At 40.5% G+C, this 24,851-nt stretch overlaps 2 protein-coding genes across 3 annotated transcripts; both read left to right on the top strand.

Moving 5' to 3' along the window:
• The first annotated feature begins 2,024 nt into the window (after window positions 1–2,024).
• Window positions 2,025–7,688, top strand: si:dkey-103j14.5 (isoaspartyl peptidase/L-asparaginase). Its single transcript, XM_061039599.1, has 7 exons — window positions 2,025–2,142; window positions 3,523–3,719; window positions 5,258–5,400; window positions 5,533–5,696; window positions 6,278–6,396; window positions 6,796–6,906; window positions 7,071–7,688. Exons 2-7 carry the CDS (start codon window positions 3,533–3,535, stop codon window positions 7,277–7,279), a joined length of 933 nt encoding a protein of 310 aa, XP_060895582.1. The 5' UTR covers window positions 2,025–2,142; window positions 3,523–3,532; the 3' UTR covers window positions 7,280–7,688.
• Window positions 7,689–10,378: 2,690 nt separating this feature from the next.
• phf3 (PHD finger protein 3) lies at window positions 10,379–23,862 on the top strand. 2 transcript variants are annotated; one of them, XM_061039597.1, is made up of 16 exons: window positions 10,379–10,494; window positions 12,997–13,247; window positions 13,611–13,721; window positions 13,817–15,083; window positions 15,772–16,048; window positions 16,409–16,460; window positions 17,406–17,526; window positions 17,659–17,815; window positions 17,905–18,021; window positions 18,325–18,447; window positions 18,546–18,693; window positions 18,791–18,977; window positions 20,570–20,717; window positions 20,836–20,925; window positions 21,145–21,340; window positions 21,434–23,862. In XM_061039597.1, the coding sequence occupies exons 2-16, from the start codon at window positions 13,013–13,015 to the stop codon at window positions 23,185–23,187; spliced, it is 4,983 nt and encodes a 1,660-aa protein (XP_060895580.1). In that variant the 5' UTR covers window positions 10,379–10,494; window positions 12,997–13,012; the 3' UTR covers window positions 23,188–23,862. The 2 variants fall into 2 exon arrangements, with proteins under 2 accessions (XP_060895580.1, XP_060895579.1); XM_061039596.1 differs by having other exon boundaries at window positions 10,481–10,610.
• The last annotated feature ends 989 nt before the right edge of the window (window positions 23,863–24,851 follow it).

Raw genomic sequence — 24,851 nt, 5'->3', positions numbered from 1 at the left:
TCTCTAGTGGTCAGAATGCAAAATTGCATCTTACTGCCACATCCAAAGGCTGCAGATCAGACAGCCAATGCTTTAGATTTATGTTTGAGCATGTTTTCAAATCAGTGGGGATCCAAGTTATCATTAAAAGTCTCTCTGTTTAACAACCCAAAAAAAAAATATCCCCCCAATTTTATCTGCATTTAAGCAGACGTTCAACCCTGTTTTTAGTGTTCCTTTGTTGTGTTAATCTCTCATTTCATTGTCAGGATTAATTTAAAATATATATATTTTTGATTTTATATCGTAAGCTTGTTTTAAATAATGTCTGTAAACACCCTGGTTAAGCACTGAATTGTTCTATAAATACTCGCCTTAAGCTTAAACCATGTTTCTGCTTTCTTTACAGGAAGTCTGTCCTCTGCATTTCTAGTTTACTTTTCTGATGTGGCTCTGTGATGCACTTTACTTACTAACGGCTCAAATCAAATCAACAGTGCTCACATGAATAGCTTCTGACAGGTTTATTATTTGATCCTGCTGCCTTTGCTCTACAGTTCATGTGTATATTTGACTCTGAATATATTGCTGCTCTTCTATCACTTATTATTTATTCATTCTCTCTTTATTGTTTCTCCCGCTCTTATTGCTTTTCTTCCTTTAATAGTTTCCTTTCTAAAGCCTCCTGTGGACAGGTGTTGAGGACTAGCATGTATGCTAAAACATTTAAACAATGCATATGGTTCATCCACTGTATTCTGTGATGTCCATGCCAAATAGAGTCTATCCATCTATCTTACTTTGTAACTTCTCTTGTCTTAAGCGGGGGATGTTTTAGACAAACTGAAGCCTTTTGCTGCTTGCCTTGGCATCACATTGACCCCTCATTGTGTTAACAAAGCATTAAGTTATGTATCACTAAAGACATCTTTTCCAGCTCTTGATTGTGAACTCACTCTGCTGTCAAATATTTCTCAAGTCGTGTAAACTCCCAGAAGTCCACACAAAATCAACCTTTAACAGGAATAACAATCTTTTATTCATTAATTACATAACTGCAAAAATTATGATAAGCAAGTTGACAACAAACACTTATCTCGTCACTTATTGTGATTGCTCAGTCAATTAATAAATACGTTGTCCTCTTTTAGTCCCCTTTAAGCCCCGCCTCCGTCAAGCCAACAACGCGAACCAAAAACGGGGTTTAAACTCTCCTTTCAAATTAAAATTACATTACATATCATACCACACATACTTTAAAGGGACATGTAAAATAAGATTAATATTTTGCATTTGACACATAAAGGAAACATTCACATCTGCAGTGTGTGACCAAACACTTATACGCCTTTGGACCTAAGGAAGTTTTATGTTTGTTCAATGTGGCATTACATTTCAATATGGAGTGGTGTCATTTAAATCAACTATTGCAACAATATCACATGTAGCCTAGGATTTCCATATAAGCCCTCAAAGGTTACAAGTTAGTTCACTTTGTCTTTGGCTACCTGTTTGATATTATAAGATTAATCTTCTTTCTGCTCCTTTTCATTCAAAATTTGAGATTTTATGTTTGTTTGTTTTTCTTAACTTTATTGTTTTTTTGAATGAAATAAAATTGACAAATAAAAAAATAAAATAAAAACAATTGATGTTTGACTTCAAACCAAAACTTTAGTGCAGTAGGAATAGGCCCATGAGTTGGATGAGGCATGCATACTTTGAGTAAGAATTTCTTCTCTAAAGCCAAACCCATTGCTTATTTGGGTTGAAATGAAATAAGAGAAGTGTTGCAAAAAAAAAGAAAATCATGCCTTTGGATTGAAATCTTGCAATAGATTACCTTGTACGACTAGTTCCAGGTGAAGCAGGTGTACCAGGACTTCTTTTAGGCTTGTTCAGGGCTTCTCGTGGAGAGGTTACAGCTTTGTGTTTTATCTGTGCCATTTGTGTAAGTTAGTAGCCAACCTCACGTTTATCGAGATGCACGTCACATATTTTACTCTGAAAGCTCCGACCGGAAGTTATATGTAAATTATTGTTGCCTTGACGTTTCGAGGCTGGGATCGGTCGGGATAGCAAAACACTTGACAAATACCACGAAACCACGTGACTGTGCCGGAGGTTTTTCCTGGGGAAAAAAAAGAGTGAAGATCCGGAAAGGTAAGAGAAGTGTCAATTTGTTAGTATATTTGATAAATAATTGATGCAGCTGTGTGGAGGGTTTGGGTGTCAAACAACTTCTGAGGAAAGAAGTCTGAGGAGCCTTGCACATTGCCTGAGGTGATTCCCACGTGTCCTGCATGTTGTAACCTGATAAACTTTTTAAAACATGTGAATCAGCTGGAGGTTGCATCATATTAATCATCCAATATATTAAACATGTGCATGCTTCCACAGCAGGAAGCACATTTTTAGAAAAGCAGAAAAATATGTTGCTCCTGCACGTAATCATACCTGATCATTATAAGCTGCTGCACCCATAAAACATTATAGGTGATGCGGATATTCACCTGAGTGAGAATGTCCATGTGATAACCTTTGAGTTAGGTAATGCAGCCAGGAAAAGTTACACACCAAACTAAAGAAGATGTCTTTACTTAACTTTACTTAACAGGTATGTGAGGAACAGTGAAGCCTTTTCAAAGGGAATGAATTAATACAATTAGTTTAATAATACGTTTGAGAATTATGGATTGTTAATTAGTGAGTTATAACCTTTTTGACCTTGAAAAAAATCTCGACATAATTATCTGAACTGAGGGTCCATTTAGCAGCTCCTCTGAGCGGTGGTGATTCTTCAGTCTGTTGGGTCCAAACTAACAGGGTGCCCCTCCAACAAGCGTTCATCACCTTTATGTTATAGATGATCTAACACTGAAAAACTAAATTGCCAAATGCAAACAGTTTGTATTTACCTGTTCACTTTAGAATCATTTAGTTATAAAGAAAAATAAAGCACTTGTAGTGCCGAAATATAAAAAAATTATATAAACTGGATCAATTAAAACGTAAAACATTGATTAACTCCAAGTTAAATAACCTTTGGAAACTGTGCTTTAATTTTTGTCTGAATATTCTAAAAAAAGACCTCACCAAATATTAGAAAAAATGTAGAAATTAAGTTTTTGTCTTTCATTTTGGTATTTTCTCAAAAGTTGTAAAAAAAAAAGTTGAACATAACTATAAAAATTAAACGTTTTTGTTTCAGGTCTTTGAAGAGCGTAAGCACAGAAGCAGAGGCGCTGCTTGTCAACAGGCAAGGCAGGCAACTAGCTTGGGGCCCCAGACCAGTAAGGGGCCCCTCGAGGGGCTGACAAACTTAACACAGCAGTAGTTCAAACGATGCAATGACAGAAGGAAACCTCCCTAAAAAGGGGCCCTATCTGACAGCTTCCTGTTAAAAACACTGAAGGAAAATGAAGAGGAATGTTCTGTCTGGGAGTGAAAACAGCACAATGGTGGTTGCGGGGGCCCACAATAGATTTTTGAGGTGTAATATTTTGTGAGACTCCTCAAACTAGTCTTGTCTTTTTCCTGCAGCAACTTAAAGATGTCGGCGGTCGTAGTCGTACATGGTGGAGCGTGGGCCATACCTGATGACCTGGCCAAGGCCTCTGTGGACGGAGTAAAGGCTGCGGCATGTGAAGGACATTCAGTGCTGAAAAGAGGAGGAAGTGCGCTGGATGCTGTGGAGGCTGCTGTGAGGGCTCTGGAAGATAACACTGTGTTTAATGCAGGTATACTTTGAATACTGTCCACTCTATTTTTCTTACCAATGTTTATTCCTTTCTTTGGTTCTGTTCAGTTTGTCTGTAGCACTTTGTCTCCATCTGCTGGTGGAGATGCCAAACTTCATCTAGACTCCATCTGATTGTCACAAGAAGGGGGTTAAGAGAAGGTTAGGTTGCAGGCTGAGTGTAGTGCTCATCCTCATAATCCAGGACTAATCCCAGACTTCATCTGCAGCAACATTAGCACAGCATTTGAGATGATGTGTAGAAACACTTCTGACCTGCCTTTATGTAATAATCATTTCACATTAATGCAGCGTCAGTTTATTCTCACAACAACTTCAGGTTATAGTAATGTTGGGGCGCTGGTGGCGCAGTGGTTAGTGCGCGCGCCCCATGTATGGAGGCTGTGGTCTTCCAAGCGAGCAGCCCAGGTTTGAATCCAGCCTGTGGCTCCTTTCCCGCATGTAATTTTTCCCTGATTTCCGACTCTATCCACTGTCCTATCTCTGCATTAAAAAAAGGCCCAGAAAGCCCAAAAATAAATCTTTAAAAGGTTATAGTAATGTATATTTTAACTTATATTGTACTTTGTAAGTTCAAACATATTATTTAAGTCTACTACAATTATCACTGTTAATACAAATATCTTGTAAATGGCATAACCATTGTGGGCTTTTAGATTTAGTGCATGATTAAAAACTTGTAGCTTTCCATGGGACATGGAAAACGAAAGTGCCTCTAAGTAGCTTCACATATCGACAGTCAAATACAACTCATAATTGCTTTGGGCATGAACAGCACTTGCTTTCATTTTAAATGTGCTTTTTCATGCAATCAAACAGTAACAATGTGCCAGCTGCTTGTCAAGACATTAGTGCTGTAGTCAAGAGCGCACTAATCGAGACCAAAACAGCCGAGACCAGACGCTCTGAGACCAAGACCATAAATATGAAAAATCATCATCTTGTGTGCAGCGGGCGTGTCACTCACTTGCTTAGTTTTGGGAGTTTTATGTGCTTGTACTTTAATCCACGGGCAGTTTCAGAAAAGCAGTTATCTCAAACATGCAGTCCTCAGCTCAGTCAGCTCAGTCCTTGATGCTCCGGCACGTATGATGTCATATTCATAAAAAGCATGCTGTGGACCTGAGGAAACAGGTGTCTGATCACTCAGAGTCTCGTCAGGAAGGTGTGTTTCTTTTTTGGCAGCTCAGAGAACTGGAAGTCGATCAAGAGATTCTGCTGCCTTAAATTCTCGACCCATTCTGTTTAGGCACAACAACAAGGCCTTCATTGCACTACAAGAATAAAGATTGCAGTTACACAGATTGGTTTTGAAGATGCTCTTTCATCCTTCTCTCCATCAAATCTTCTGATCCGAGTATGCAAGGAATCTTCACCTGCCTCCAGTCATTCTCTCTCTCTGTCTGGTCTTTCTAAGCATTGATGAAGTCACTCCATTATACTCGTCTACTCAACAGCGCTCTACTGTGCATTATCAGCTGAAAGCTAAGTTACAGGTACTGTGGTAATTAATCGTAGGGCACGGAGGAACGCTAAACACTGAAGGAGAAGTGGAGCTAGACGCTATAATCATGGATGGACGGACTCTTGGGAATGGTGCGGTGTCTTCTGCAAAGAACGTCGCCCACCCTGTGACACTGGCACGGGCGGTGATGGAGAAGGTGAGGCCTTAAAATACATGCCATTCAAGCATTCTCATAACATCATTAAAATGCTTTTTGTACAAGTTTCAACAGTTTGTATGTTCAGTGAACTGAGTGATATATGTATATGAACATTTTTGGCTTCCTCAGACTTCTCACTGCATGCTGACAAGCAGAGGAGCAAACCAGTTTGCAGAGAGCATCGGCATGGCGACAGTTCCCACTGAAACAATGGTGACTGAGTACGAGAGGAAAGAATGGGAGAAGCACAAGAACTATGTTACAGGAGTAATGGAGGATTTCAACGCTCAGTGGCAAGTATCTCCAGTGACTGACTCTTATCCCCTTTTTCTTTGTCTGGATTTTAAATCTCCTTATTAAAAGGGCTTTCTTTTTCAGCTTCACCGACCTGGAGTGTGATACTGCTTTGGTTTGTAGAGTGCAGGATTTCATAATAAAAACTGTACAGAGAAGAAAAGGAGACGACATCTCTGAGAAATGCAAACAGAAGGATGTTTTCAGATTGTCTTCCTCAACCTAGATAAATTGAATTCTTTGAAAAATGGTGATCACTGACATGAACAGTTGAATTTACACATCATTGGATCACTTATTAGGTTTTGATGGTCATTTCACTGAGTTTTGTTCAGTCTTGAATGCTAGTTAAATGTCCTCCCAATTCTTTGAGAAATTCGCTGGGCTTCGAGCAAGCTTTGTGGGATATTTTTTATTAATTGAACATGTAAATCATTGCTTTGATTCTGTGTTTGGGAGTGAAAATAAACGTCAGCTACTGAAGAAGTGAGCGAAATCCACTGTTAAAGTCATGCATCCATCCTTCTTTTTGCTTTTTAATTAATTTCCTCTCTCTCTCTCTCTCTCTCTCTCTCTCTAGGGCTCATGATACTGTTGGAGCAGTTGCGGTTGACTGTTCTGGTAACGTCGCATGTGCAACATCAACCGGAGGGATCAGAAATAAAATGGTTGGCAGAGTAGGAGATTCTCCAATCATTGGTACGACTTCATTTACTTACTTTCCCAAAGTGCACTTCCTAAGTTGTCTACTACAGTTACAATCAGAAATAGTGCCAATATGTTTTGTTTTTTGATGAATATATCGCACAATATGGGCGCATATCTGCAATAATATTTGCCGATACCGATAGTCACTGAATATGCTAATTAATCAGTCAGGCTCTGATCATAAGTCATCATTATCTGATCTCATTTTATTCCATCTCAAATGACCTTCTCCATATAAACTTACATCTTAAGAGCAAAGCTGTCATTTCATTCCCACTCTTAGTTTTGTTTTTATTTAGAGTTTTTTATTGTGTTTATCGTCTGGTCGTATTTGGAGACAACATTTGGAGAGCAGCTTTTCAAATATTATCTTTTTGTTTTGTGGATAAGGTTCTGGAGGATACGCAGACAACCTCAGTGGCGCAGTTTCATGTACCGGTCATGGAGAGTCTATTCTTAAAGTCACACTGGCCAGACTCATTATTTCACATATTGAGCAAGGTAACAATTTAACACTGTCTACACATCACATTGAGTCTAAAAATGGCAGCCGCAACAGTGTGTTTGATTGATGCTTGTATATTGTACAGAAGAATGACACACTGATTACCTAAATGTGTTTCTTTAGTGAAATCATTTTCTCATACTTTGAATCCCTCGTGCAGGTAAATCAGTGGAGGATTCTTCACAGCTGTCTCTGCAGTACATGGGAAACCGTGTGCATGGTGCAGGAGGCGCTATTGTAGTGTCTCCATCAGGACAGTGGGCAGCCACGTTCACCACAGAGCGGATGGCATGGGCAGCCGTGGATCATGATGTTCTGTGGTTTGGATTAGACCCAAATCAAAGAAGTAAAGAGCAGCTATCCAATTAGCAATTTAATGCTATCACTCCTATTATTTTAAGTTCTGAGCCGTGATGTAGGGCTCTTAATCTCTTACATTTACTTACAAGCTGGAAGTATGTTCCATTAGTAATGTTCCATTTTAAACCTGTAAACTCAAAGGGTTGTACTGTAGGTATTCACATTTAATGTAGTTGATGTTGACTTCAGTGTACTTTAAAATATGTACATGAACTGTGTCCTTGACTGTTGTTATTTTTTAACTCTGGACTAAACACTCAACTTCTCTTCAGTGCAGCCGTATTTTCTGAAAGCAGTTAGTTATTGCACTGGATGAAAAAAACTACTTGATATACCAATAATGTTTGATATCTAGTTATGATGTGTTTTCATTTTAAAAAAAGATTTAAAAGCAGTTATTATCAATAAAAAAAAATAAAACATACCTGCCATTTATTTCTTCACCAAATGCCATTTGGTTTCATAAAACTAAATAACTGATTACACATGCCTTTCATGCACTCCCAGTATAATGGACTATGCAGAGGTTGTTACCATGACAGCAGCCTCATTCAAGAGCCTCCACTTCATTCAGCAAGCAGCATTGTTGGCATTGCATCATCCTTTTGAAACAATGGGTGCCCAACTCGACACTTGTTGAGTCTGAATGAGAATGAGATATTATGAGCTGGTGTCCTTTGCTGCTACAGGAGCAGCTCTGAGTGTTCAGTTTTTATTCCATTTAAAACTGCAGACAGAGATATTAACCTGTTTTATGTGTTTGATAGCACTACAGATCCTAACAGTCTTGACACTTGTTATTTTACATTGAAAAATGTCATGTTATTTTTCTGTTTTCAAGTGTAAAATAAATTGTAGATTAGATTTAAATACAGCTTCCTTAGAATAAAGTTTTGGTGATGTAGTCAGAGTTGTTGATATACTCAATGAAAGTAGTAGTAGATTGAAGTAGGTCTTTTAAATCTAACTATTTAAAAAATAAAGTAATTTAAAAAGTGCTTTCATGGTTTGCTTACTAATCTTTAATAGAGGACCTAGTTTTTAGTGGTTTATATTTTTGACGTTTCTTTTTTTAATGAAAAATAAAAAAACAGGTTGATAATACCTCTAGCACTAAAAAAAACCCTGTGCTGAGTTTTTAACCACTTATGAAACGCATGGGCGGTTCTAGGGAGGGTCCAACAGGAGCCAGTGCCCCTGTAACACTGAGCTTGTTCCCCCCCGCTGGCCACCCCTCCAAAAGGAAGAGCCCCCCTCATAACACATACACAGTATTTGACTCAACAACAGGACTCACAATCTAGTATTAAATACTCTTACTGAAACAAATATAAATCATGGTATTTAATGATGTGTGCTATTATTTGGCATAAGATATATTTTTTTTTAAAGCGATCATCTTTGTCTATTTTTCACCTGGGTTTAATGTTCCCCTCTGACAAAACAACTGGCCCAAGTTTGGCCCCCTCAGTAAAAGTTGTCTAGAACCGCCACTTATGAAACGGACTATAATTTAGTGCGATGCCTCTTTATGACCTACAAAAGAAATAAGACAATCAGAATGATAATTCGACCATCAGCAATAATATAGATGAATTCTATATTCTAATTCATAATTCTGCCTGTATCTGCTGCCATGGGGATAGGTGTCACATTAGACTTAGATTTACATCGGGGAGAATAAACAGCCTTTGCTTTACATTTTCAACAGATAATATGCAAAGTGATATTTGGCTGTTAAAAAAGCAGGAACGGAATTTCGGTTAAAAAAAACCACTAATTATGACTGGACAGGACAAAATCAAAGATAGATAAGAGGCATCACTTTGTCCACAGGGGGCGCCAAAATTGACACAAACCGAAAGTTACTCACAGGGGCTTTAATGGTTCCTGCATTCAGTTGCAAATGTTAAAAATAAAACATTTTGTATTCCAGAAAATAGGGTGTGAAATATTCCAGACTTGTCCTTCATGAACGTGGAAATAAATCAACATTTCCGTTGCTTAAGAGTCTCTTTAAGTTATTTGTAAGTGTGAAACTTAAGTAAGTTTTGCAGCAGGAAAAAAAGACAAAAAAAAACCCAACAACATGGGCAATCGAGTACAAATACAAGAATAAATAAAAATAACATGTAGTTACAACTATTTACTTGTAAGTTTAAAATAAACTATGCACCCATTAACATAACAAACTAAGTGGCAAGTTAACTGGTTGTGAGATAAAGGGGGATTCATAGATAGATCAGGCTTACTTTATTGATCCCAAACTGAGAAATTGTGGTGTTACAGCAGCAGGTTATCAACGAATATTAAAGCAACAGAATAATGAATACACAATAAATACACCCTAAAAAATATAAAGGAAATAAATATATATATATATTATATATAACCCCCCTCCCCTCCCCACCGGATTGTTGATGGACGGCTTGCCTCCCCCCACCCCCTTGGTCCCTATCCCTCTTCCTGCATCTTATCCCATCTCTCCCCCTACCCCTTCCAAGCCCTGCTTTTTGTAACATAACAATGAGTAAGGTCTTTTACTTGCTTTTTGTAACATAACAATGAGTAAGGTCTTTTTACCTGCTTTTTGTAACATAACAATGAGTAAGGTCTTTTTACCTGCTTTTTGTAAAGTGCCTCGAGATAACACTTGTTATAAGTTGACGCTATACAAATAAAAATTGATTGATTGATTGATATACATCCAAATGTAGCTTAACATGACTTATAAAGTCCTAAATACAGTAAATTAAATTGTATCAGAATGTAAATATACTTTGTAACATACTTCACTGGGAGGAAATGTGCAAAACAGTGATTGCAGTTGTAAATGTGCAGTTACATTAGATCTTAAAAGTGCAAATACAATGTGCAAAAAGAGATGTTTAGAAGCTTGGTAAACTTGGATTAAACATGATTAACATCAGATGATATTATATATAATAATAATAATAATAATGTTCTCTGTTTCACCCCTCTGAGCAGTTCTTCACTGGACGATTGCAAACCATGTTGAAGAGAGGTGTTGTGTGTCTTCAGGCTACATTCAGCTGCTATGCTACCTGTAAACACAAACCACGTGACGAGCAGCTCTGCCTGTCAGGAGCTTTTTGCAGCAGTGGGACGAATGACGGCTCAGTTAGAGGAAGTTCTGCTGGTTAGCAGCTGTGCTAGTATGTAACCTCACACGAGTTGGATCCGGCAGTTGCAGTTAGTTAGAGGTAAGAGTCGTGTAATAATGAACAAATTATGTGTCTTACTATCCATACTGCAAGTGTTGAAAACAAATGCATGTGGGCGTGAACATCTTGCAGCACTCCGGCTACAAACAAACTTGGTGAGGCCTATGCTAAAGCGACCTAGCTGCAGCCTGTCTGACAGATTTTTAACATAAACATTAACACAATTTGAGTTGCATGTTTTAACTTTTCTAGCACGTGTATTTATTGATAAAAATGTGCTTTGTAAAAACAGCTCTATAGTTTAACACAGCGAGTATCTACTGGTGATAACTTCCTCCATAAGTTAACGTTAGCATGCTAACGCTCTGCAACGGATGTTGTTAGCAGTCCTACAGCGTTAGCATGCTAAGTAGCGAGCACCTTATTTTGAGAACGATAACTACTAATAATTACAACACCAGCGTGTTGCTTTGAAGTTTCTACAGTTTTGCCACACAAGTAGCCCTGTAGTACTTAACTAAAAAACACCCAAGGTTTGTTTTTAGTGCATAATTTTATGTTTTTTTAACGCGGTAAAACCGAGATGCTAGCGTCGATAGCTATCAGCTCTGCAAACTAGGCAGCATTTTACCAGCTGATTGAGGCAACATAGGAGGGAAGTTTGGAGCCAGCAGTCACTCTATTTTGAGATTTTAAAGTTAACAGAGATGTTGTATGATGTAAAAAATGTTGCACACGCTACATACAAACAATCAAAATAACATATAACAGTTTTATTTCTTTTGTTTTGTTCCCCTGAAACTTGTAAATACCTGCTCCTGTTTTTTTTTTTTTTTATCTATCTCCTTTACACCCAAACCTTTGGCACATAACTCTTCTCTGAAAGTACATGCATTCATGAACTACTTCAGTGGTCAGGGCAGTGTTTCCTGTGCTTTCTTGTGCATCATTTGGTAATTATTTAGACTTTGTTTACATTGAAGAGGTCAAAAAGTTCCTGCAGCTCTTGTAGTTTAAAAGTAGTGCTTCCCAAAGTTGGTTAGGGGGGACATCAAGAGGGGGGTCGGGACTGGAGACTTCCCAAAAAACAAATACAAATGTAAAATTATTTGAAATGCAATATGTTACCCATTAATGGGGGAAAAGGTTGTTCTATTTAAGATCACCCCACCACTGTTACAACTCGCCCAGAATCATTAAGATTTACTTTATTGATCCTGCAAGGGGAAATTCTGTTTTTACACTCTGTAAGTCATGCAACACACACGCACAAACAGGATCCTATGGACATGCACTGATGGAGAGATGTCAGAGTGACGGAGCGGCCCACGGTGGGCGCTCCTGGGCTGGTGGTGGGTAGGGGGTATGGTGCCTTGCTCAAGGGCACCTCGGCAGCGCTCAGGAGGCTACAGACTGAGCTACTGCCGCCCCCAAAAATTACTTTTGGTTTGAAAAATAACAGTCAAAAGTTAACAAAATTATCCAATCTGATGCAAAAGTGATTCATTAAAAAAACGCTTATGAAACATTGATGTTGTAGCAGTTAGTAAATAGATGATCTTACAAGAATGCCTGACAAAAAAAACAAGTATTACAGGAAAATGATGAATGAAGTGCTACTGGTTTTTTTTGACAGGCAGTATTTTAACTGGCCCGAGCAGGCCTGGAGTCTTTCAATCACGCACCATGCCAGTTATAATGTTGACCTCTGATTAAGTGACATTTATGCTGAAAAGAAAGTTGCGTGTAAAGAATATTCTTAAAATGTCATATTGCACATAAAAACAACAATGCAGGTGTCTGCTGCTCAAAGATTCACACACCTGTGAGTCTGTTGATAACATGTTCTATGGCCACTCAGTGCTCAAGTATGAACATGGAAATAACTTGTGTTCTGCTTCTGGTCTTTCTCACAACAAATTACTGTTTAAAATAACATTAGTGTTTTTTAGGCTGTATTATTTTGTGTCACCCGTCTATGGATAGACTATTATTGTGTGTGTCTGGCTGTGGGCAAAATTATATGCTTTTACCACCTCCACTGACAGTGAGTTTTCCCCAGTCTGACTCTCTAGGCTGAAAAGTTTGGGAACCCCTGTTTTCTTCTGACTTGTTGCCTTCATTAGATTCATCAAGCAAACCTCAAACATCATAATTTAAATGATGTTTACAATGTGTTTCTTGATGACCCTGATGGAGGTAACAGACTGAAACACGTCAGTCTTATAAATTTGTTCTTTAAACTGCTGTTGCTGAAACTTTTTGACCTCTGCAAGACTTTTTCATTCTCCATTCACCTTGGAGGTTGGTAAAGTTGTGCCAGAGAAAACACTTCTCTGCTTCTACAGGACTCAGTTTACATTCCCACAGCAGAGAGTCACAACGACTGATACGTTTGACTGTTGAAAGATTTTTCATCAGAAAAAAATAACTTACACATGTAGAGAACAAGGTCGGCAAAGGGGTAAGATGTATATGTTTGTCCACCAGGGGATTGATTTCACTCATCCCTACCTCCTCTCGGTTTTGTTTTTGATGCAGGAAGGCAGCAGCATTCATGGATATTGTGGACACCTTTAACCATCTAATACCCAGCGACCAGTTGGATGAGTCCCTGATAATAGGCCAGAATCTGGAATGTGAAGCTGGTAATGAGTTTGGGACAGGATTGCGGGTCGAAGATTCACTGAAGAACATGCTCAGTGACAAAGATCCCATGTTTGGCTGTGCAAGCTCTCAGTTCAATCTGCTGGACAATGAGGACTCCACTTTTCCGATCGCTGGCTCAACAGGTACGTAAAACAAAGTAAACTAACATATTCTACTACTAAAACTTAACAAAAGGCCATGCACAGAGGGTAGAGGAAGTAGACACTATCAGCTTCTAACAACGTTTTCAATCAGCCAGACTTTTCCCCAACTTTAGCTTTGCTCAGTTTGAATTCTACTAAAGCACTAGGATGTTTTTTTTAAAAACATGGTGCCTGCTAGGAGTTTTATGCCAGAATATGGCTGTGGAAAATGGTTTAAAGGTGTTTTTTAAAATGTCTTTTTACATGTCATTGTAATTTAGCTGGTTTCAGTTGAATTGCTTATTTTTTTATGTGTCTCTCATTTTGATACTGAGGTAGTATTTATTTCTTTGGCTGTTGCAGGTCTTGAAAGTGGTTCAGCATCCGCAGGCCTCAGTAGTGAACCGACGGTTGCAGAGAAGACCCCAGGGAAGCGAGGCAGGCCGAGGAAACGTCCACTTTCATTAGAATTCGGTAGATTGGTGCTCATTAAGCTTCTGTTTCCACAATATGACACATTGAAACAAAAGATGTTGTAACACACATTTTGTTTCTTCTTGCCTAAACAGACCCACAACCCGCTAACACACCCACCAAAGCCATGGCTCCAGGTCGACCCGGGAGAAAACCAGCCAACAGGCTACACAGGATTTCTCTTATCGGGAAAGGGATTAAAGGCCCCCAGCTGAAAGAAGAATTGATGCTAGGAGGGCGTGTCAATGTAAATGATTTTGATGGTGGATTATGGCTGAAACCCACGGTTGTATTGAGACGGTTGACCGTCACAATTGGAGGATTCAAGATTGAGCTGCTTCCTGGACCTTCTTATGTGGAAACAAGCGAGTCTTCAGGCTTTGAAGATGGATTTACCTACGGTGGGGATGTAGGGTTTGCCGTGTTGCCAGATGAAGCTGTAAATGCACAGATTCAGGAGAATGTGTCAGAGACGGAGAAGAGCTCTGCTGATGAGGCAGCTTTTGGGCTGGGTCCGTATGTGAATCCTAACGACGTGCAGACCTCCAACGGGACAGTGAAGGGGAACGCCGGTGCACAAGAGACAAAACTTGACAATCAGAAGGTTTCTGAAGAGAAGTCAGAAGTTAGTAAAGACAAACAGCCACAAAACACAGAGAACAATGGAACTAGTGTCAGTAATAAGACTGATGCTAAGGTGAAACAACAGACTGTAGTGAAAACAGTGAAGCCTAAAGAAAGTGTGACCCCTAACAAGAATAAAGACTCGGTTTCAGGTAAACCAAACAACATTACAAAGGGACACAAAGTGTCCCAAAATATGCCATCCACAATCATCCAAAGAGAGGACCTGCACAAAATGAAATCCTTAAAGGATAAGAAAGGTGTTGCACCCTTGAAAAGGCCAGCAGAAATCACCCAAAGTGAGCATGCTAATAAAATGCAAAAGATACAGAGCACAGGAGAAACTAAAGTGAAGCCAAAATCGCCAATTTCACCCACTGCTGCTGTAGTGAAGAAGATCCCATCGTCCGGCAACCAGGGACCAACTAAACAAACTCCTCCTCAGAATAGCTCCAAAGCTGACCCCGCTAACCTCGCACAGGGACGTCCGGGGCATTCTTTAAAGTCTTCGGATGAAGGAGGGCAGGAGAAGGCCAAGCTGAAAAAGCCCGAAAAGATCATTCAGAGACAGAAAAGTAAAACCGCAAGAAGTATTTCTGTGGAGGAGCCGCAGCTGTTCATTCCAGACAATGCTCCTGTTTCGAGGAAGGAAAGTGCTGACGAGCAGCCGGCAAACAGTGAGAGTGCATGGGATGGAAACAACTGTTGTGGCCTGTGCAAAAAACACCACAACAACATGTAAGTTTTCCTCTTCACTCTAAAGCTGTTTTCACACACAATCCTGTATATTTTAGGACACCCTGCCCCTTCCTGAGTTTCTTATCAGCATATGTTCCACATCGCATGAAGTTTATCCTGTCCAATGGGAGGAGGGGTGGGTGTAAACAAGACATAAGTCAAAAAAAAAAAAAGAAAGATGCCATGTAATTCCAAGACGGCAGGCAAAGCAGTTGAGTCGGAGTCATTGAGTTTAATGACAGATTTTGCCTTCATGTCAATGGAGGTGTTATTTGATGCATCGACGGTATTGGCTACACAACAAAGGGAAGATTCTGGTGAGCAGAAAAGACTATGAAGCTGCTTTTATTACTTTTAGGACGATCCCACCAGTCACTCACCTGTTGCATGACATCATCTCCTCCTTCAGGCATTGAATTTGCCTGAATATGCTCACATAGTTATAGGTGAAGCTTGATGCGTTTTTTTTTTTTTCAAAACTGTTAAAGCATTCAGTTGTTAAATATTTTATTTACTCAGCAAAGATTGCAACATTTTTAGGAATTTCAAAATGTGTGATAATACAGATAATGATACTTAAATGACCCAGAACTTTACCACAATTATAATCTTCTATATTTCAGTCTTTGAGCTTTTTTACATATGTCCACTTTGAGCAACTAACATACCTCTTTATAATTCTGTATAGGTTCATGGTCGGCTGTGGTCGCTGTGACGACTGGTTCCACGGCGACTGCGTTGGTCTGGACCTGACCAAAGTGCGAGAAATGGAGGAGGAGGACCAGATGTACGTGTGCTTGAAGTGTTGTGAGGAGGAAAACAAAAAAGTGGAACCAGAGCCCCCGAGTGTGTCCAAACCAGAAGTTCCAGTAAAGACTGAAGTACCAGATCAAAAGCTGCCCTCAAAGCCCAAACCAGGACCCTCCCAGACACTAACATCCGGAGGGGTCAGACCAGTAAGAAAGGTAAGCAGAGTCACCAACAGTTCTTTAACACAACTTGTTTTTAAATCATGCATCTGAGACATTGAAATCTTTTATATACAAAGGATCCTTTTATCTGTCCCCACAGCTAATTCATCCTCTGATTTTAAGCATAGCCAAGGGTTTGTTGTGTTTTTACTTTTCCTTTACGGAAGGCTTGCACATGGGTGTGAGGTTAACATGGTGTACTCACCAAAATTTTGTTTCACACACATAAAACTCACCCTTTATTTGTTTGTAAACCTTTGGCCAGGGCAGGTTAATGTTTTGCCAGTTTCCCCCCTTATGGCTGGCAGTGTTGTTAATCCAGTTTGTTTGTTTTCCACTTCCCTCCGACTGTAGGACCCTGACAGAAGACATTCTGCAGAGGGGAGAGACTCAGCTCATAGAACAGGTATGTTTATATTAAGGATGTTCCTATCAACTAATTCAGATGTTGATTAAACGCTGAATTTAATCCAGACATATGGAGCAGAGATTTACTGGAGCAACAGCACCAGCTGGTGGCATCTGGCTGCATTACAGCTTACACATAACATTGAGTGGCATTGTCTGCCTGAACCAATAAAAACATTGATTATTATTTTAACCGAGTAGTAATTCTGGTGCCGACTAGTAAGGGTGTCATTGTTAAATCATGAACTTCTCCAGTTTATATTTAAGGAGCTGTGGATGTTAGAATTTGTTGTTGTTTTTCCCCCTTGTGTATTCTTAATGCCACATATGGATCAAGGTCAGGCTGTGCTCATTCTTATTACATTATGTTAACAAGATGACATGAAGGAAATCACTACACATCAATATATATATTTTTATATAGAGTGAAAAAAAGGCTTTCTGTTATTCAAAGTGATATTTGCTGCAGTGTGGTTGTCTACATAAGGGTGTGACCTGTTTACTGGTACAAAAAAAACACATACTGAAAGTGTATTTGAACTAAGATAGACAGATTGATTCATAACTTCCCTTAAACCAAGAATCCTCTCCCAGGTCATTATTTACCCTTCAGAAAATCAAGTTTACAGCGAGTTTTAAATCAATAGTGAACAGGGACGACTTTCGAGGAGTTTCAAATGCTGTTTGAAACTCTTGGCAGGAAAAAGAGCCCAATTTTTTTCAGCACCATCTCGCTGCCTCAAACAGTTTTTCTTTTTGCAGACGAGGTCAGGCTGGCTTGCCAAAGGTCTTCTACAACTACTTGCATTATCTGTTCTTTAGTAAAAGATCTCTCTTAGATAACAGTTTGATTTGCACTTATTTTCATATGAAGCATCTTTGTGTGTAACATTGTGTGTGTGTGTGCCAGCTCAGTGCATATATTGTCATTCTGTCCATATAGGCTTTCACCTGAAACAAGAGACAAAGAGTAAGACGTCTTCTTCGGCTTCAAAGAAACCCGTGTCTGTGGAGGCTATCAGACGCAGCGTGCGTGACTCCCTGAAAGAAATCCTTATTCAGAGGTAAGAAGTTCATGAGCAGAAGTCATCAAAAGAAATGTTTAAATACCGAGATATAGAGTTTTATTTTTATTGAAAAACTGTACAAACAATTACCCCGGTGCACCAAACGTGTAACGCTTTCTGCTTTTCCAGGTTGAAAGAGTCTGATTTAAGCATCTCTGTGGAGAGAGCTTCTGAAGTTGCCAAGAAGACAGAGAGAGAGCTTTTTCACTTGTACAAAGACACCGACAACAAATACAAGAACAAGTACAGAAGTCTAATGTTCAACCTTAAAGACACTAAAAACAATGTAAGTACCATTTTAAGCAAAAAAAAAAAAAAATGTCTTTGATGTAACTCTTAGATATTCTTATTTAACTTTGTTTGTTGTTCTTTCAGGTCCTCTTTAAGAAGGTGCTCAAGGGGGAGATTTCTCCTGGTAACCTGATACGATTGAGCCCTGAGGAATTGGCCTCAAAAGAGTTGGCTGCATGGCGACAAAGGGAGAACCGACATGTGAGTTAGACTATAGTTCTATCAAATGAATTCACTCTAATAAACCTGCCGGTCATTCTCCTTATAGCTGACCATAATTCTTACAGATACAAATGAGCTTTTAGCTAACTACATTTACATTTAATTGTGCACTGCCCCTTTAAAAAAAATGAACATAAAATGAAAAGAAGTGTGAAGCTCAGTGGCAGTAATGACAACATGTTTTTCCGATTTTTTTTCCTTTAACAAAATGATTATTGTCACATTTTGGAAAGCAAAACTTTCACAATCTTTCTAAAAAGCCACCCCTTCATCTTTTTACAGACGATTGAGATGATTGAAAAAGAGCAGCGAGAGGTAGAGAGACGGCCGATCACGAAGATTACGCACAAAGGTGAAATTGAAATTGAAAGCCAAGAACCAGCGAAAGCACCTGAGCCTGAAGAGGTAAGCCAAAAGTCCAATACTATTCCTCATTTCTTCATGTCCACCAGCAGAAGAGTGTTGCTCATCCGCCTTTATTTCCTCTTTATTTCTCTTGTTAGGTTAAGTCTCCTCCCAGAGCAGCTGAACTGTCAGCAGAAAAACCTCCAAACACCCCGGAGCAGACAGAAGAATGTACCAAGACGGAGAAAGACACAACCAGCCAACACAAGTCCCACTTGTTTGACCTTCACTGCAAGATCTGCACCGGTAAACCATTACACCGGAAAAATGATCTTCATCCTAGTCATCAGGCTGCATGCAAGTCACTCTCAGTAATCGACTTCTTCTGTTACCATTCATTAAGGCCGTATGGCGCCCCCTGCAGAAGAGGCTCCAACCAAAGTGGTGAAAGTTGCTACTACAGTTGTGAGGAGGCAGTCCACCAAAGCAGAGGAGACAAAGAGCTCGGCTACACCTGCAATGGACGACGACCTGCACCTCACAGTCTTAGAGGAGAGCTTAAGAAACGCTAAGTCGGGCTACGAAGGACGGTACGACACTCGATGTGGTGAACCCTTAACATGATTTTATTGTATCAAGGATGTTCTTACCAGCCTTAAATTGGAAATGAATGTCAGCTGAACATAATTCTTACCTTTTTATCCAGAGCCTTTAACTATATACACTAAATCATAGAATATTAACGGCAGAAGAGAGTTTAAAAACCTGAAAAAAATTGTTTATGTTTAAAATCTCAACACCAAACTTCTACAGAAACCGATGTGGCTTCATGTTAAACTTATAATTATGGTGGAAGCAATTTTTCGATCAGGTGTAGGTTATGGTGATACAATAGCAGCAGATGAATAGACCACAGAACCTTTAGAAACTGGCTCTACTAATGGTTAAATACACCTTTATTTTTTATCGATTGTTGTTTTCACTGCCAAAAGTTCCAGAAATGTTTAGGGGGGAGCTGCATGTGTGAACTCAACATCTCAAATTTTTCACCCTGATATTAGTGGAAATGCTCCCCCTGGTGAAAGTCGGGGTTTGGATCTTTGTACACTGAGGAATATACAGGAAAATTGAAGCTGGATCCAAAGGCAACTGGACTTAGTTGAAGATCTTGGGGACGTTTCATCAGAAAGGCTTCTTCTGATCTAAAGTAACTGCTGTACAGAGCTAGAAATATAAACCTCTATGCATCATTAGCATACTAAAGATCAAGGATGGTCACATACGAGTTGTTAGCTGAGTCATCAACCCCCCGTCATCTGTGGGTCGCTCGGGTCACATGTTCAAGGTGGGACTTCGTTTTCGAGAGAGAATTCAAAACATCACTGTAGACTGGTGATAGACCACCATCCCTGTCTTACTTTACCATCCTTGATCATTAGCATGCTAATGATCCACAGAGGCTTACATTTCTAGCTCCATCCACCAATCAGTGTAGAACTGAAGGCGGCATTCAGGGGAGAGATGAAACGACTGCAAGCTCTTCAACTAAGTCCAATCTCCTTTGGATCAAGCTTCGGTATACCATGACCTGGATGACTGAGAACCTACACAGAAAAATTAACTGGGACTAAGCAGCAGCTGGGTGATAACATATCACACAGCCAGTGCTATGGGTGTGCATGTCATGAAGCAGCTTCATACTCTCTATGTTCACTAACACACCATGTTCTTTACCACTCATTTATTGATACTGTGAACATGTCCAATTACACATAGCATCGATATAAAGGCAAAAACTGTCTTTACTGTGTCAGACTTCATCTTCTGCCATCTTGGATTCCTGCAGTATCTTTTTACATCATGTCTTGTCCCCCTCCGGTCTGACAGGGAAAACTTGGGACACATTTGAATAAGCAACTCAGGAAGATTTAAAGGGGCGGGCTTACATGACATCTTCAGCAATGCATGTGTGCAAACAGCTACTAAATATTGCATACAATTGATTTTTTTTCATTATCCGTATCTCAGTATTGTTGCAAATGAGGGGAATCTCATGATTTTAGAGGCTTTAAGAAGGGTTTTAGTAGGATTTAAAGCAGTAATTCATAACCCCCTGAGCCATTCTTTTCTTTTTGCAGTTTTGTTATTTGAATGACAACTTAATTTCTGTTGTTCACCACAGGTTGGATCACACAGCTGGCAGAGACGAACAGGCTGCTTTCCTGTCCAACCTGAAGTCCCTGTGGCACGGATTAATTAACATGCACTGTGTGGCAAAGTTTGACACTAAAGCTTTCCCCGTCTCCGGCATTTTGGACCACCTGACCGAAGTAAAGTGGAGCCAACTGCCTCGCGCTTAAAGTTTAAACAAAATCCTGCAGAATATTTAAAACAATAAGTGCCGTCAGTAAGTTTTCATGTCTCCTTTTTATTTATTTTTTTCAATAGGACCTTCCAGACCGCATTCAAGTGGGGGGAAGGATTAGCCCACAGACGGTGTGGGACTATTTGGAGAAGATTCGGGCAACTGGAACAAAAGTGAGTGTGTGGCTGCTTTCCCTCTAAAGGACTTATGCAGCCTATAGTGCAAACGCAGTCATTAAATATATCAGCCACAATAACACGAGGTTCAAGAGCAGCTCGAGCTGCAGTGCAGACCATTAACACCCCGACTTGAAAAGGCACGTTATGTATTCTAGAGCAGCTTCAGGTTCTGGTCAGGTTCTCTACTGACACATGCTTTTTCTTTAATTAAAGGAGGTGTGCCTGATTCGCTTCGCCCCTGAGACAGAGGAAGATGAGATCTCCTATACTCTCCTTTATGCCTACTTCAGCAGCCGTAGGCGCTTTGGGGTGGTGTCCAATAACCTGAAAGAAGTGAAGGACATGTACCTTATTCCTTTGGGCGCCACTGAAAAAGTCCCACATCAGCTTGTTCCCTTCGACGGGCCAGGTAACACTTCATCTTTTTTTCTCTTGGATGCTTATTTTTCCTTACACAAACATTCCTCATCCGTCAGACTCAATGAATCTCCTGATTTCACAGGTTTAGAAAACAACCGTGGCAACCTTCTCCTCGGACTCATAATCCGCCAGAGACCGAAGAGAGATTTTCTCACAGTCGACTTGAATGAAACCGACAGGGTTGTTCCTGAAATCCAGCCCATCACTCTTTCTGTGAAGGAAACCAGAGAAACGGAGAAGGAAGAGAAGTTTTTCCTCTCCTCTTTGACCGCGGTGCAGAGTAAAGAGAAGGAGAAACCTCTCAACACGACTGAAGAAGTTAACGAGCCTATCACAGAGTCTTCTGAAGAACCATCTGCGTCAGAGGCCAACAGTCAGGAATCCCAAAAACCGCTGCGCTTCCTTCCGGGTGTGTTGGTAGGCTGGGGCGGGGAGCTACCACCTCTGCCAGATGTTGGATTCAAACCTGCAGCGACAGTCGACGACATCCAGAAGACCCAACTGGCCCCGAAAACAGAGGCGTCTTCTGGAAACGTGAAAAGCCCAACAGCTGCTGCGCAACGAGAGCGCTTTGTCATCAAAAAGAAAGAAGCTAAACCTGTTAAATCTGAACCAGAGCTCCCCGCCTCGACTGATTCACCTGCTGCTAACAACTCGTCAGCCAAGAAGCCCGCGGTGGTGACCCCCGCTGCACCGGTCTCTCTGAAAGATAAGCCCACAGATGTATCGACTGAAGCGTTCCTGGCAAGCTTGTCAACAACTCCGAGTGGGATCGAAACCAGCAGCAGCGCCGCCTCGGCAAACAAAGGCGATACCGGCCTCGTTTCTGAAACTGAAAAAGGAACATCTGAAGGGAATTCTTCGTCGCAGTCGAACTCCCAGGCTGCCACGGCTCACACAAACAGCTCGAAACCTCCTTTGAGTGGAATATTGAAGAAATCTTCAGCGTTTTGCAGTGCGAGTGAAGATAAAACAACGGTGCTACAGAAGGATAAAGCCAGCCACGCAGCTCCTTTGAGTCCCAAACCTGTTCCCAGCACTAGAAATATTCCAGTTACACTTTTTCACCAGGGATATTTGCAGGTTTCTCAGGCCAGAAATAAACTCGAGGAAGTAAACCAAGCGACAACACGATCGTTCTTAAGTGTAAAGGAAGATCCTGGCACGTCCCAGACGGATGCTTCAGTAACTCAGACGGCAAATCCTCCTACAGTCCACGGACCACAAGCAGCATGTAACACAGAAGCCTCTGAGCCCCAACACTACACAGCTGTGGCGTCTGCTCCCCAAATTGACAGCAGTGCTGCACCGATACCATCACCAGAGACTCAGGTACCTGACGGCTTCGACTCCACAACCAGCCCTCCTCCTGACACTAACTCCGACCAGGATCAGAACAACAGCGAGTCGTCCAATCAGGACAGCACCTCACACGGCATCCCCGGTCTCGAGGGCTACTCCGAACCCCCCGGCCCGCCTCCATCTCAGCTCAAAGAGTACAAGCGGGTAGAGGAGCGATACAGCGACCCGTGGGAGAGGCCGCGGATCGCCGAGGAGAAAGACCACCACGGGAGGCACAGCCATCACAGGGACTCCCATCACGGGAAAAAGAGCCGACACCACGACCGGGAGCGCGAGAAAAAGCAAGACCGAAGTCATGACGACAAGTACAGAGAGAGGAGCAGACACCACGGACACTCGGACGACCGCTACGGCGAGAAGAGGAAAGAGAGGCACAGCGACGACTACAGCAGCCGCCATAAGGACCGGCACAGACACAGGCGGGACTCTGATTATGAGAACGGACGCAGGAGTTCCAAAGACAGTTACTCATAATTGTGTTTTTGTTAGTTTTTAAAAAGCCCTGCCAGGGCTCCAAGAGAGACTGTTATCTTGTTGGTTACTCGGCTGGTTCAAACCACTTCGGCTGAAAACAGCTGATGGCGTTTGGTTTTGTTCACCGGTCTGCAGCTTCATTGCCATTTCCTTCCTAGAAGTTTGATTTTATGTTCTCGACAGTACAGCCAAAATGAATTCTCATTTCAAAAGGATTGTGAATATATCCGTCAGAGCAGGAGGAACTCAATATTGGAATATTTTTAAGTTTTTAACCTTTTATTGTAAAGAAAACAAACAAATGTGTCCATATTGAACTGCTGTACGGACTACAAACGATCAGTAAAGGTTTCCAGTTGCGTGCGGACCATTTGGTGAAAAGTTGCACTCAAACATTTGGCCTGAATGTAACACAGATGACACTGAACTGAGGATGGCGGTTCAAACAGCAGCTTTGCTTCTTTTTCAATTGCTTAAATATTTTATAACCTTACTTTGAATTGCAAAAGGATGTACATTTTGGCTTGTAATATACAGTAGAGATTATGTGTGCCTTTGCACTGTGTGTTTATGTACAGTTCGTAATAAAGCTAATCTTTTTTTATTATTGATTATTAAAAAAAAACGTCCTCTTATTTCCATCAAGTTGTATTAAATGACCTGGTTACTCTAAAAGTGTGCTCATTCAATCATTTAAGACAGTCGAGCTGTTTAAAATTCACACAGGGACAGCAAAGATTCAAATTGATTTGACACATTAGACTGCTAAACGAGGGAAATGTGAGATTTTCAGTCATAAAACACTGCCTAGACATGTAAAGCACGAGACGGGGAATAAAGAGAGAGATAACATTTGTTATGAATTGGTGCTTTACAAATAATGATTAAGGTCTCCGTAGCAACGACAAATTTCTGTCAATTTCACAATTTTTAGTCCGTGTCAACCAGTCAAGAAAAAGTCAAACAGAATGTGTGTTAGTGACAAACCTTTACATGCAAAATTGTTTTTACTGTCAGGTAGTGTTGTAGCTGAGACCACACTAACCGAGACATAGCTGAGACCGGAGTGCTCCAAGAACGAGACATTTAGGGATCAAGACCATAACTATCACTGAAAAACCATAATCCTGTGTGCAGCAGGCGTGTCACTCACTTAGACCGTAACGCCGGGAAGGTTGCGGCTGTAACCAGGGAAAAAAATCAAACTATGACAAAGTAATGACGAGGAAAAATAGCCTATCAGTGGTGGTCTAAATCGGTCTTGATTTAAAATCCAGAGTCTAAGATCGAGCCAAAATGCCTTAGATTCTGAGATGAGTCCCAGACCCTTAAAAAAGTAGCTTCAAGACCGGTCTTAAGGCCAAGCCTGATTTTGAGTCCTACAACACTACTGTTAGGTATATGTCTGAATCATGTAATGTGTGTTTGTGTGGTATTTCAACGACAAAGAGATCAGATGTATCACTTCGTCCAAAGGGGACACAAAAATCATCACAAACCAATCTTTAAATTGTGCCGTTACGATCAAGTTGTTTTAAATACAGGCATGAAGTCATGGAATCAAACAGATTTCTTTTTAAATTACGTCTTTTTGGTCATTTTAACAGTGACTCATAAATCAATTTGTGACATTTTATCCAATGGAGCGCAGAGCTGGATCGGTG

This window comes from Labrus mixtus, chromosome 6 (assembly GCF_963584025.1).
Source record: "Labrus mixtus chromosome 6, fLabMix1.1, whole genome shotgun sequence".
In the NCBI taxonomy this organism is placed as follows: Eukaryota; Metazoa; Chordata; class Actinopteri; order Labriformes; family Labridae; genus Labrus; species Labrus mixtus.
Note: the sequence above shows the minus strand (reverse complement) of the source record. Positions and strands in the feature narration are given on the sequence as shown.